This window comes from Elephas maximus, chromosome 16 (genome assembly GCF_024166365.1).
Source record: "Elephas maximus indicus isolate mEleMax1 chromosome 16, mEleMax1 primary haplotype, whole genome shotgun sequence".
NCBI classification, from domain to species: Eukaryota; Metazoa; Chordata; class Mammalia; order Proboscidea; family Elephantidae; genus Elephas; species Elephas maximus.
In genome coordinates, this window is record NC_064834.1 from 19,218,484 (window position 1) to 19,233,235 (window position 14,752).

At 34.5% G+C, this 14,752-nt stretch overlaps 2 protein-coding genes across 11 annotated transcripts in view; one reads left to right on the forward strand and one right to left on the reverse strand.

Annotated features, from left to right (window-relative positions):
* Positions 1-14,752, forward strand: part of LOC126059477 (graves disease carrier protein) — a 281,521-nt gene that overhangs the window by 38,378 nt on the left and 228,391 nt on the right. Inside the window, exon 3 of one of the 2 annotated variants that reach the window (XM_049855148.1) lies at positions 14,622-14,679. The exons of the other annotated variant lie outside the window; for it this stretch is intronic. Within the exon in view, the coding sequence (XP_049711105.1) occupies positions 14,622-14,679 (58 nt within the window). The remainder of the gene's footprint in view (positions 1-14,621; positions 14,680-14,752) is intronic. 2 annotated transcript variants of the gene reach the window in all.
* TET1 (tet methylcytosine dioxygenase 1) overlaps positions 1-14,752 on the reverse strand; it is a 134,535-nt gene that overhangs the window by 10,932 nt on the left and 108,851 nt on the right. For all 9 annotated transcript variants that reach the window (XM_049855141.1, XM_049855138.1, XM_049855140.1 and 6 more), the window contains 4 exons: positions 11,224-11,435; positions 7,252-7,402; positions 6,845-6,931; positions 3,016-3,105 (listed from right to left, as the gene is read on the reverse strand). In XM_049855141.1, coding sequence (XP_049711098.1) covers positions 3,016-3,105; positions 6,845-6,931; positions 7,252-7,402; positions 11,224-11,435 — 540 coding nt within the window. The remainder of the gene's footprint in view (positions 1-3,015; positions 3,106-6,844; positions 6,932-7,251; positions 7,403-11,223; positions 11,436-14,752) is intronic.

Sequence of the window (14,752 nt, forward strand, 5' to 3'; positions counted from 1 at the left end):
AATTCATATGCCATAAAATTGACCCTTCAAAAGTGTACAACTCGGTAGTTTTCAGTATATTCACAAAGCTGGGCAACCAGCACCACTATATTATTTTAGAGCTTTTAATTCCCCCAAAAGAAATCCCATATCCATGAGTAGTTATTTTCCACAACCCCTGTTCCCCCATTCCCTGGCAACAACTAATCTACTTTCTGTCTCTTTAAATTTGCCAATTCTTTATGTTTCATGTACCTTGGACATGTTATCAGGAGGGACAGTCCCTGGTGAAGGACATCATGTTTGGTAAAGTACAGGGCCAGCGAAAAAGAGGAACACGCTTAATGAGATGGATTGAAACAGTGGCTACAACTATGGGCTCAAGCATAACAATGATTGTGAGGGTGGTGCAGGACCACGCAATGTTTCATTCTGTTGTGCACAGGGTCACTGTGAGTTGAAACCAACTCGACGGCACCTAACAACAACATATACCTAGAAGAGGAATTTTTGGATCATATGTTTAACTTTTTGAGGAAATTGCCAAATTGTTTTCTACAGTGACTGCACCATTTTACATTCCCACCAAAAATGCATGAAGGTTCCAGTTTCGCCACATCCTTGTCAACACCTGTTATTGTCTGCCTTTTTGATTATAGTGTTCTTTGTGGGTATAAAGCAGTACTTCATGGTGGTTTTGATTTGCTTTTTCCTAATGACTTGAAATGCTGAGCATTTCCTCACATGCACATTGGCCATCTGGATATCCTCTTTGGCAAAATGCCCATTTAAATTTTTAACTCATTTTAATTGGGTTGTCTTTATTGCTGAGGTTGAAGATTTCTTTGTATATTCAGTATACATGTGCCTTATCAAATATATGATTTGCAAATATTTCCTCCCATCTCTGGGTTGGTTGTCTTTTCACTTTCTTGGTAGTTACCATTTGAAACACAAAGTTATTAATTTTGAGGATGTCTCATTTTTTAATTTTTCTTTTGTTGCTTATGCTTTTGGTCTTGTAGCTAAGAAACCATTGCCTAGTCCAAGGTCATGAAGACTTAAAACTACGTTTTGCTATAAGAATTTTATACTTTTACATTTAGATCTTTGATCCACTTTGAGTTAATTTTTGTGTATGGCAGGAAGTAGGGGTCCAATTTCATACTTTGGCATGTGAATATCCATTTGTTGAAAAGATTTATTCTTTGCCTCATTTAATTATCTTGGCATCCTTGAAAATCAGTTAACCATGGAGTCTCAATTCTATTCCACTGATCTATATATATCTGGCCTTAGGCAAGTATCACACTTTCTTGATTACTATAGATTTGTAGCAAGATTTGAAATCAGAAATTGTGAATCCTCCAACTATGTTTTTCCTTTTAAGATTGGTTTGACTATTCTAGATCCCTTGGCAAGTCTGTATGAATTTTAGGATCATTTTTGCCAACTTCTGCAAGGAAAAAAGCAGCTGGGACTTTGACAGTAATTGCACTGAATCTATAGATCAATTTAGGGAGTACTGCTATCTTGACAGGTCCCTGGGTGACGCAATCAGGTTTCGATTGGGCCCTAACCTAAAGGTTGGCGGTTCGAACCCACGCAGTAGCTCTGTGAATGAAAGTCCTAGCGATCTGCTTCCAAAAACATTACTATATTTTTACAGAAATAACACACGCCTTCTATGTTGTCTGCCAACCACACCCTCCCCCTCCATGAAGTATATTCATAAGTGCCACTATGCCAATTTTTATAACATGTTGCTGTAAAATAATTAGCATAGTGTACTTACGAAGATACTTTGAGGGGGAGGGCGAGGTTGGCAAACAAACGTGGAAAGCATGTATTTCTTTTTTGTCTTTTCAATGACCTCTTGCTTTCTTCATGTATGATGTCCTTGATGTCATTCCACAACTCGCTTGGTCTTTGGTCATTAGTGTTCAAGGCATCAAAATATGGTATAGCAACGAAAATCGTATGGATCAGTTCTACTCTGCAACATACAGGGTCGCCATGAGCCAGAATCAGCTCGATGGCAGCAGGGTTTGGTTTTTTAGATTTGCCATTTTAACCATATTAAGTCTTTCATTCCACACATATAGCTGCCTTTAATTTTTATAGGTGATGTTTTCTAGTTTTCACTGTACTTGTTAAATTTATTCCTAAGTATTTCATTCTTTATGATTGTATGGTAAAAGAAATTGCTGTCTTAATTTCATTTTTGGGCTGCTCATTGTATGAGTATACAGAAACAGAACGTTGTATAGAAGTGGAGAATGCAGACTTCCTTATTTTGTCCCTGATTTTAGGTGGAAAGCTTTCAGTCTTCTAAACATTATGTGAGCTGTGGGTTTTTCTTTTTTTTATTGAATGTTAGATGAAGGTTTACAGAACAAACTAGTTTCTCATTAAACAATTAGTACACACATTGTTGTATGACATTGGTTAACAACCCCATGACATGTCAATACTCTCCCTTCTCAACCCTAGGTTCCCTATTACCAGCTTTCCTCTTCCCTCCTGCCTTCTTGTCCCTGCCCCAGGGCTGGTGTGCCCTCTTAGTCTTGTTTTGTTCCATGGGGCTGTTCAAAGCTGTGGGCGTTTCATAGGTGTTCTTTATGAGGTTGAGGTAGTTTCTTTCGTTCCTAGTTTGTTGATTGGTTTTTATCAAGAAACGATGTTGGATTTTGTCATTTTATATATTAGAGATGATCCTGAGGTTTTTGACCTTTATAATATGGTGTATTACATTGATTAATTTTCATATATTGAACAAATCTTGCATTTCTGTTTTTTATAATTTTTATTTCTAGAAATAAAATAATTCTGCTACCCTGGAGTTTAAAATCCAACTGCCATAATGGGAAGATTTTTTTTTTAAGAGTAAGAAAAAAACTTAAAGCTCTCCAATAAAATTAGACATATATTAAAGGTCAGATTTGAAAAGTTTTTGTAAGCATATCAATTAACAATGATTTCATTTATATAGAAGTTTAACCATATTTAAAAGCACTATAAGGGCCTAAAACATACCTGATTTTGGTAAGCAATTGGAGCATATTGCTTATAAATTGGAGCTAATCGTGTAGCCAAACTCTGCAAATTATCTTCAAGGTTTTTTTCCTACAGGAAAAGACAATCCATTTAAGTTGTTTTATAATGACATATAAAATGAGTTTAAGGTATGAAATTGAATCATTAATCATTGCTGATGGATTGTTGACACATAATTCATACTTACAAATATAAAATAGCTAACATAGATGATAACATTGATCAGTTGGCTTAATGTAAACTTAGTTATGCTTTAGCATTTTGAAATGAAAATTTATGCTATAAGGTAATTAGAAATCTAAATGGTGTTAGAGGTAGGCTGCAAAACTGCTTGTTTCCGAGACAGAGAATCATGTGTTAAATTAGGCATGGTTCCTGCTTGAAAGGGGAGATGTCTAAGTAAAGAATTTGATACAATATAAGTTGTCATAGCAGAGAGGGGAGAGCAACAGAAATAAACTATATACTATTTATCAGATCCTGTGCCAAGGTTCAAATATAATATGTCCTCAAAACAAACCATAAGACAGGCATGATTATTCACCCTTTACAGAAAAACAAACTGAGACTGACTGAGATGTTTAGTATCTGACTCAAGATTGAAAGTAGTAAGTGAGGAAGTAGTTGTCCTAAACCAGTGTTCTCTTCCCTACACCATGGTGGCTACAGATTTAAGGAGATTTGACAAGACTGTGAGGAACATTAATACTATGTCAAGAATCTGGACATTTATTGAGTGTACAACATATAAGAGTTTTTCAAAAGCAAACTGTCAGGATGAGTTTCTAATAAAAATGTTACCGATAACACTATGAAGCAGAGAAGGAAGATTATAGAGGCAAGCGTAGCTGACAGGACCACTTAGATAGTTTTTCATAGAAACGATCATATTCCAAAAAAGGTCTGCAACTTGATAAATGAACAGAGTCACATCTAAGGAAGTCAGCGGAAAGGGCGCTGAGAGCAAGGATGAAGGAGGTACTAAAGAATGTTGAAGCTTCTACCTCATGTGAAATTTGGTGGATGGAGATGTCATAAACACAGCAAGAAGACTTTCTTGTGGATAAGCTCACCTCTAGTATGCGTCAAATGATTATAAAAGCCAAAGCAGCACAGCAGTGTAGACAGTAGGAAGTCAATACCTGAGTGGTTTTGACTAGCTTCTGTCTTGACAAGTGTAAAGCATCAGTTATAACCTTTATAGTTTCCTACTGATTCATGTTGCTGCTTTTATTATACAAGAAGTTCCTACAAACAATCTTTCTAGATTAGTCTGTTCCATTCATCTGTCTACATGTATATCTGTAGCTTAATAGTACATAGGAAAGTCATGACTCTTCTTTAAAAACACTTTATGACTATACTCACATGTTGTTTATTGCATTTATTTCAGAGAAATTTTAGAATTATTTAAAATACTTTGTTTCCTAACACTTGAAATATTGGCTGGGGTGGGTAATTGTATTTTACTGCTGGTAGAATGATGCAGGGAAATTTTGGAAAAGCCATATCCAAACCCTATACTTTTTATGCACTATTAGGTTGAAATTCTTCAATATTCTTATATCATTTTGCTCTAGTTATCATCTTATGAACTATCTATTACATTCATTGTGTGAAAATGTCAAAATATAGTAGGCAAATAAAAACAAAACAAAGTTTATATAGTTGATTACTGGCAAGGGTCATTTTTCATATTAAAAAAGGAATCTTGACAAGTCCTAATTGTTTCATTAGAATGAATGTGAATGTCAGACTTAGAGGCCTCTTTTTATTAGACTTCTACCTACTGGTGCTGAAGCCTCCATCTGTCTGCTCTTCTCACTCTGTACATGACGATCTCTAGGATCATCACATCCACATCCATGGTCGTTATTACAACCTGGACCGCAGACCATTTCTTGCCTTCCAGATTCATATTTTTATTGAGCGGTCGTCCCCACTTGGACTTCCCTTAGAAATCTCAAACCCAGTGAGTCCAAACTGAATTCATGATCTGCCCTTATGAACCTGGTCTTATTCTACTGTATTCCATGTTGAGGAATATCACTACTATCTTTTTTTTTTTTAATCTCTCCTCATGAACCACTGCTCACCATTTTTATTACAAGCCTATTCCAAACCACCATTTTATTCTCATAGATAACTAGTTCGTCTTCTTAAACCCACTCTTGGCCGCCTCTACTCCATTATTTAAAGAGCAGCTAGACAGATCCTGAAAATAAAGTGTGATTATGTCATTCCCTTCTTAAAACCCTTCAGTGATCTTCCAAGATTCAAAACATGGCTTACAAGCCCTCTGAATGTACCTCACTCTCCCTTGCCTGCTATGCTTCAGCCATACTGGCCTTCTATCAGTTCCTCAAATGAGCCATGCTTCTTCCTGCATTACAACCACTATACGAGCACTATACTCATTATTAATAAAAAACACAAATATTGATCTTATATTCATGAAGTGTTACAATATTGATACTAAAAATTAATAAACACATCATTGTCAATGTATCTTTGTATACTAAGATATACTTCCATCATATAATATTTAGAAAGAAAACTGGTTTTCTTTCAAATATTCTAATATTTGAACATGGTACTTTTCCATCTTTTAGGTATTTTTTTTATGCCCTGTAGTAAAGTTTTTTAGATTTTCCCTAATGGCCTAAGACACTTCTTGTTAGACTTCTAAGATACTTTATAGATTTTGTTGCTAATGTGATGGGACTTGCTTTTTTAATATTTTTTCCTAATTATTATTACTGGTAGATAAGAAAATTATTGATTAACAAGATGGCCTTCTATCCTGCCATCTTGTTAAATTCTGTTTATAGTCATTATATTCTCTTAAGTTGTTTATTAGTGTTTCTAGATAGAAAATCATATCATCTAAAAATGATAGTTCCCGCATTCTCTTGTTAATATGTAGAGATACTTCTTTTTCTTGTGATAGGTAGGAACTCTAGAAAATGTTAAATAATTTTAATTCTCTCTTTAAAGGATTATTATTTATCAAGTCTGAGTTTCTTCCGAAAGATGTTATATTCATTGTATTATGGATATATTTGGATTAATTCCTTCTGCCTTACTGTGTATTTTCTATTTACTCTGCATTGTAGTGATTTTTTAAAACTTCCTTTGCCGATTTTTGGATAGATTCTTTTTTCTACAATAGTTCAAAAGATATGTATTCTACTCATCTAAAACATTTTGAACATACAGTTTCTTAAATATTTTTCTGACAACATCAAGAGCAGTGTTTCCCAAGCTATGGGGCCATGACTCACCAGTGGCCCATGAAATCAGTTTAGTAGGTCATGACTATGGTAGCATTTAAAAAAGAAATGAAATTTTGTAAAAACAAAAAATATATATTATAGTACATTATATAGATCCTTAGCAAGAACTGTATTTTATATTAACATATTTGAGTATTACCTTTGTTACATATGTAATCAAAGGTAAGTATTGTTTTGCGATAACTTTGTTGAAATTATCCATGTGTGTATATGTACGTGTATGCGTTTGCATTTATAAAACTTTATTACGTTTGGTCACTGCTCAAAGTTTGAAAAACACTCATAATAGAATTACTTAGTACCTAAATCCTCCCCACCCAAAACAAGGCAAATAAACATTAGCACACTTAGATCCTAATGGTTCCCACCCCCTCCCACTGCCTACCCACCCCACCCACCCCTGAGCTGATAGGAGAATGGAATTATACTTATAGGTTGTTATTTTAGTTTAAAAATGTAAGTACTAAACTTATTTAAACTTAACAGTAAGTTTGACTAATTTCTTTGCTCACCATGGCCTCGTGTTCCGGACAGATTCGTTCCGGTTTCATACATCTTCTTTCTGGATTACGTCCGCTAGTAATTCTTTCATAGTAGGTCTGTGGGTAGTAAACTTTCTGAGTCTTTGAAATGTTGGAAAATAGCTTTATTTATTCTTCCTACTTTGGCTGGGTATAACATTCTAGATTCTTTTAACAGATTCTCTCTGGGGTAAGGGAGTGGGAGGAGGGGACAAAGGAGATTTGGAATTTGGATTGGTAGTTAAAGAATTTATCTAATTTAGAATTTTTAACTATTTAGCTTTTTCTTTTACTATTTCATTACTACTTCTAAATACTAAATTTTTTAGTGTTTCAATACTTTTAAGGAATGTACTTATATATTCATTATGTAATTCAAAAATAAAATGGAAACTTACATGTAAGGGAGAACTTGGATCAATTCTAAATCTTCTGGGGCTGGGACTTCTACCAAATTTGCAGCCATTGAAATACATACTCCATGAACAGCCAAAAGAAAATGAAGCTCCACAAGTTTCTGGATCAATTCCTTGACATGTACAGGTACGACTGTAAGACAGTAATTATAAGGCAAATAATTGATAAAGCAAAACAGTACCTCAAGCAGAACATTACAGGTTCATAAGAAGTACAGATGGCTAATAAACTGGTTATAACACTTTCCTGTTTTATTACTTATTTAATCTAATGAAGTTGGATAATACAAAGCTAACTGAACTTGTTTATAGCTAAATTTTGAACTAAAATATTTACCCGAGACTGTAAACACAAATAAATGTCAGTAAACTACTCAGGTCTGAAATACCTACAACCTCTTTTTAATTTGGAGTGTCTGAGGTGAGGAAATAAAGGCCTGGATTTTAAGTCCTGAATCCGTTCCCTATCAGAAATGAAAGAGTAATTCCTTACTGTTTTGAATTTCGTCTGCTTCTTCCGTAAAATGAGATTGATACTGTATGAAATCATTTGGTACTTTTAAGACAATCCTCTATGAATGCCAAATTGGCTCTACTTGTCAGGAGCAAAAGAGAAAGAAGAAAACCAAAGTTTAAGAGAAGAAACTAGTATATAGGGCTAATAGCCTTCACAAGCCGTGAGCTCATCTACCCTCAGACCCAAAGAACTAGATGGTGTCTGGCTACCACTACTGACTGTTCTGATCAGAGCCACCATAGATGTACCCTGACAGAACAGGAGAAAAACATGGAACAGAACTCGAATTCTTAAAAATTTCACACTTACTGGACCTGTTGAGGCTAGAGAGCTTCCTGAAGGTATCACCCTGAGATACTCTAAACCTTGAACCAAAACTATCCCGTAAGGTCACCTTTTAGGAAAATAACACATTGGCACACAAGTTAAAGGATATTACCCGTGAGTATGGTGTTCCAATAAAAAAAAAAATCTGTATGAGACCAAAAGGGCAACAATCACTCTAAAGCAAAGATGAAAAAAGGGCAAAGGAGCTAGAGTACTAGAAATGGAATAACCACAATACAATTAAAAGAATGTTGACACATTCTTCTAAAAGAGCTTTTGCAGACTATTTTAAAGAGTTACCACCACCAATAATGGGGCAAATTGACTTCAGATAGCTCCTAATATGATATACAAAGGACAGTGAAGTGTTCCTGCCAATAACGCACAAGCTAAATTGAATCAGAACAAAAGAACCAACAAACAAAACTGAGAATATTCTACAAAATTATCCTGTCCCCTTCAATAATGTTAATGCCACAAAACACAAAGAAAGACCAAGACAAATGGATTTAGAGATCAAAGACACAAAACCACTAAACACAATGTGTGAGCTGGCATTGGATCCTGGGTGGGAGAAAACAACTGTAAAGTCTATTACTGGGAAATTGATAACATTTGGATATGAAGTATGGATTAGATAACAGTATCTTGTCAAAGCGAAATTTCCTGATTTTCATTATTATACTGGAACTATGTAAAACAATGTCTACATTCTAAAGAATTATCCTCTAAAGTTTTTTTTAGGAGAAAGAGGCCTAAAGTTTGCAACTGGCTCACAAATATCCAAAAACAAACAAAAACATCAACAATAGTGTGTGTCTGTGTGCATATATGTATAAAACCGGATGTAACAAAATGTTAACAATTGAGGAATCTTAAAAGTTCCTTGAAATATTCTCTCATCTTTCCTGTAAATTTCAAGTCTTACTTAAAGGAAATGTTAGATCTATAATAAGTGAAATATAATAATACTTATTTTACTGGAGTGTTGGGAAGACTAAATATGACAATATATATGTATCACTTGGAGCAGTGCCATCACATGAGAAGTATTATTATTGTATATCTACATAATAAAAGGATATGTTAATACTTGTTAGCAGTGGAAAAAGGAAATATTTGATGCATAAAAGAAAGTTCTCAAAGGTATACATGTTAGTATTCGGGATTAGAGGGAGGGAGGATATATATTTTGTATAATAACATTTCTTTAAAAAAGAGACTTATATGAGGAAAATCACAAAATGCTCTTAAAGGACACAAAAGTGAACTTGAACAAATGGAAAGAAAAACCATGTTATTGGATACGAAGACTCAACATCATAAAGATGTCAGTTCTCTATAATTTATTAGTTTAATGCAGCCCCACTAAAAATATCATTAGATTTTTCTTAAATCTAGACAAGTTGATTATAAAATTTATTTGGAAGCACAAACAAAAATGAGTAACAAAGAAAACCTTGTGAAAGCCCAAGAAAGGAAAACTAGCCCTGCCAGAAATCAAAATATAAAGCCACTAAAATTTTTAAAAAGTGTAGTACTGATCTCTGAAAAGACAGATAGTACAAGGATGCATAATTGAAATCCCAGAAATTCAATTAAAAACATAATTTTGCTGAACAGTAAAAAGCAGCATTTCACATCAAAGGGAAGAGAAGTGTTCTTTAGTAATTATTCAGTATTAGGATAAATGGGAACAAGAAAAATGGATCTCCTCTTTCTACCATTCACTATAGCATAAATGTTCAATTCATCAGAAATTTACATTTTAAAAATTGAAACTAAACAAGTTCTAAAAGAAAACATGGGCAAGGGCTAGTGGGCTTCTCTCTAGGGTAATAAAAAAAATTTTGGAAACAGATCGTGGTAGTCGCACAGCGTGATGAATGTGATTAAATGAATTGTATACATAAGATTGGTTCGAACATCAAATTTTTTTGTAGTATACGTTTCACCACAATTAAAAAAGATAGAAAACGTGAGCGAGTTACTCTGTAACTTGAGAGAGAAAACATTTCCTAAATGTATCTCAAAATCCAGATTCAAATTAGGGGAAAGATATATACATATTTAATTACATTTTAAAAATAGAACTGCTGCAAAGTGAAAAAAGACAAATGGGAAAAGCATTCGTAAATTGTATCACAAAAGGCTACTAGCCCCCACAAACAGTAAAACCTGTGAAAGCTGGAACCTGTGTGAGGTACAAACCTATCAGAAGGAAAACGCAAATATTTTCTACTAATAGAGAACAACAGAAAAGTTGGAAAGACTGCACCCTGTCAAAGGCAGAAAACTTGTGAGACCTGGCAAAATGCAGTCCTGTCAAGTTCAAGATCTCACAGGTTTCGCTGTATAAAAATGGAGAAATAAACAACAATGCTTTAGAGAAATTGACTAGAAAAATTACCAGATAGTTCACCGAAAAAAAAAAAAAAAGAATGGCATCTGACTCCCACTCATAGTAGGAAACATGTAAATCAAAACTATACTAATATCCTCTTTAGCACATGGGATCACCATGAGTTCAAATTAACTCCATGGCAATGTTGTTTTTTCTTACTATTGCACATCCTTTCCAAACTATATGTCACAGAACTCAGAGATTATTAATAGGTGAATCTTAGAAGAAAGGCTTCTGAGATAAAATTATTTCTAAAAACACCGTAAAAAAAAAAAACCCACTAATATTTCTCACTTATTGCTGGTGTGATATTCAGAAGTTTGACAACATATTCATTGGCTATGCTATGGACTGGGGATGCTATAGGAAAGCTGGTGTTCTTTTACATTGGAAGGGGGAATAATAATAATACGACCTCCTCTGGAAAAGGTTTTCCTTTAAACAAAATCCCTTTCCCTCCTGACTGTAGGGATTGGAGGAGAGAAGGTACGGGGCACATATCAAAGAGGGAAGCAAAATGGAAAATATTCTAAAATGGCCTTAACTCACTGTGAAATCAGGTCTGTCTTTACAGAAATGTTTATTCTTTTTGGTTCCACGATTCCATAATCCTGTTCTCCCATAAGAGATTAGTTTGCAGTTAATTAACAATTTAACATTATATAACAGATCTGGATGTCAAACAGGACAAAACAGTTTTGATTACTTTTCATTGAGGGTACATCTTCGGTCAGTGGGATGACCATTGTATGACTTGAGACTCTCGGTGAGCTCCGTGTATAACCTATCAGCCATGGGGAGAGGGATGCCGTCCCACACCATGATGAGCACCACCATCACGGCTGTTGGGCAGTGGTGGCCTGTCCGCTGCCGGACCAAGCAGAGAACTTTCTCTTCATCACTGCTTCGTCTTAACACCTGCAAAAATAGAATGCATTCATTTTTGGAAAACAAGTAAACTAAAGTTGAGTACAGTGGATATTTCTTTTAAAACTTTGTATGATTATATTATTAGGTTTATTAAGTTATCATTTCTCAAAGGGTTGAAGCCTATAGGACTCTTTCTTTGTCTCATTAGTTGCCTCCACACAAATCATTTCAGAGTATCCTAGGTTGCACAACCAACAAACACCAGGCTAAATAAAAATCTGTGATATATGGCTACTACATTTGTAAAAACAACACAAAGAAGTTTGTGTTTTATTTCATTGCTGTTAAAAGTATTGCCAGCAGGCACTATAAAGCCCAGTAGAAAAGAGCCTAACCACCTGGTTTGGTTTTCCACAAATGTCAGAACAGGGCAAACCTAAAGGTAAAAATAACTCAGAACTCCCAACATTGAAAATGAACTTGAGCACCGAAACTGGGCATCTGGGAAAGTTATGGTTTTTCCTCTGGGTGCATGATTTTACAATATGGAATGATTAATAAACAAAACAATGAGCCTGCAATTCTGTAACTTTTCTGTGCTAGCACAAGAATTTTTCATACACATTTTATCCCTAAGAATAAGGTGACTGAGCAAACGCAACATTTAATTTTGAAAACTGATCCATTTTTCTTGCACTGCATCATATCCCTGGAGTACTAAAAAGGATACATTGCCCAGTAGACTTATTGTTTACAAAATGAAAAATTATATAGAGATGTTCTCAAGACATAAAATGACCCAATTCTGTTTTAAACTTCCTCTGGAAAGGTTGCACGCTCCGTTTCTCACAAATTCACAGAGCAGAGAGGTTGACTACATTAATATACAAATCATTACATCATAAAACTGCTCAACTAGGTGTGACCAAGATGGAGGAAACAACATAACTGATAGTTTTCATTGTTATAATATTTCATAAACTCTAGACAAAACTTCAGATACTATTTACCCAATATCACTTTCTTCTCTCACTCCAAATGGTTAACAATCATTGCTACCGAGGCATTCAGTAAAGCATCTTTTCAGTAGAGTTGGCTTTAGGAAATATCCCGTAAACACAAGTATTTATATTAACTTTTTCTATATTTCCCTTTACAGCCAAATAATAACACCTTTACTTACAAATAACCTCAAATGCAGAATGATGTATACTGTATAAACAAAATTATAGCAATAGTTTTCAAGTTGCCAAACCAACAAACTTATATTCTTCCAATCTTTGTATGAAAAAGGCTAAAATCCTACTTATATTATTTGTGATTTTGGTGGATTTTCCAACTTTCCTTCAGTGAACAATAGAAAGTTGAGTAGTGGTTAGAAGCTCAGTCTTTAAGATTTGGGCTCAACAAGTTGCTTAAGTATTAAACCTGTGAAAGACCTCTATACTGAAAACTGTAAAACATTATTGAAAGAAAGAGGACCTAAATAAATGAAGATACTATTTTCATAGACTAGAATACCCAATATTACAATGATGTCAATTTGCCCCAAACTGATCTCTCTAGATTCAATGCAATCCCAATCAAAATCCTACCAACTTAAAAAAAATTTTTTTTTAAGTGATAAACTTTCTCCAAAATTTATCTGGTAATGCAAGGACTAAGAAGAGCAAAAAAAGAAAGAATAAGAAACTTTCATGGAGAAAATGATTTGCCAGATATCCAGATCCATGATGAACCTATAATGACTAAGGCAGTCTGGTACTGGATAAACGGATCAATGAATAAAACAGAACCATATGAATACGGTCACCTGATATATAGCAAAGCTGACACTGTAAATAAAAAGGACAGTCTCTCAATAAATAGTGTTGGGTAGATATATTTATGGGGGAAAAAATACCTGACCCCTAACTCACAAGATCAGCTCAAACTATAATGTAGATCAAAATGATTAAGAGCTAGGCTGCTAACCAAAAGGTTGTCAGTTGAAATCTACCATCCACTCCTTGGAAATCTTACGGGGCAGTTCTAACTCTGTCCTATAGTCGCTATGCGTTGCAATCGACTCGATGGCAATTTTTTTTTTAATGTGAAAGCAAAACAATAAAGTTTTTAGAAGAGAACATCTTCATGACCCTGGAGTAGGCAAACATTTAAAACTATAAAATTTACTAATCATAAAGAAAAAAAATTGAGAATTGGACTTTAATAAAACTTACGCTCATCAAACATTAACCAACAAAAACTTAAGAATGTATAAAGGCAAGCAATAAAGTAGGAGAAAACTATTTACATATAATTGATAAGGAGCCTTGGCAGGGTGGTGGTTACAAGGTTGGCTCCTAACCAAAAGGTTGGCAGTTGGAATCCACCAGCCGCTCCTTGAAAACCCTGTGGGGCAGTTCTACTCTATCCTATAGGGTTGTTATGAGTTGGAATCAACTCGATAATGGGTATAATGGATAAAATATCCTTACTCCAAACATACAAAGAACTATTCATAATAGAATACTACTTAATGATGAGAATACATGATCTACAATTACATACAACATGGATGAATCTCACTATTATAATGAGTGAAATAGATGCAAAAGAACATACACTGTGAGATTGTGTTTACATAAGGTTCAAAACAGGGAAAATTAATCAGTAGTGTTAGAAGATGGAAGAGTGGTTACTCTTGGAGGCGAGGAAGCTAGTTACTGGGAGGGGACAAGTGCCTATGGCCTGCTAGTAATATTGGCTGCTGGTTAAAAGGGTGTGTTCCCTTTATGAAAATGCATCAAGCCTAGAAACACTGCAATTCTCTACACATTATTATAGTTCAATAAAAAGTTTACCTTGACCTAAATTAAAAAAAAAAAAAAGCTTAATCAACAACTAAAAACCAGACTCAACAACTAGCTCATGATATTTTGGCAAGCTTCCTAACCACTCTGTAGCAGCACAGAATAAGGATCTAATAATTGTTAGCAACTATTTTACGTCTGTTTGCTTTACAACTTGGCTCCTGAGCACAGAACTCAGTTCATAGGCGATCCAACTATTTGTTGAATGAATGGCTAAAAACCACAGAAACCCAATGTGGTTGCATTTTATGAAAATTTCAAATGCTACGATTTACACTACTAATTAGAGGGTAACTCTCATTTCATGCACTGATTCAAAATGATCCAAATATTCCAAACTAAAGTTTTATAAAGCAGCACATTATTTTGTAATTGACAGGATGGATTCATTTATAAACTGCTGAAGCTGGAGCTGCACGTCAGGGTCACATTAGAAGGTAAATGGTGTATCCAAACTTTTGTGAGTAATGTTAGTGACTACTATGGTATAATTTAACATTTATTTTTACA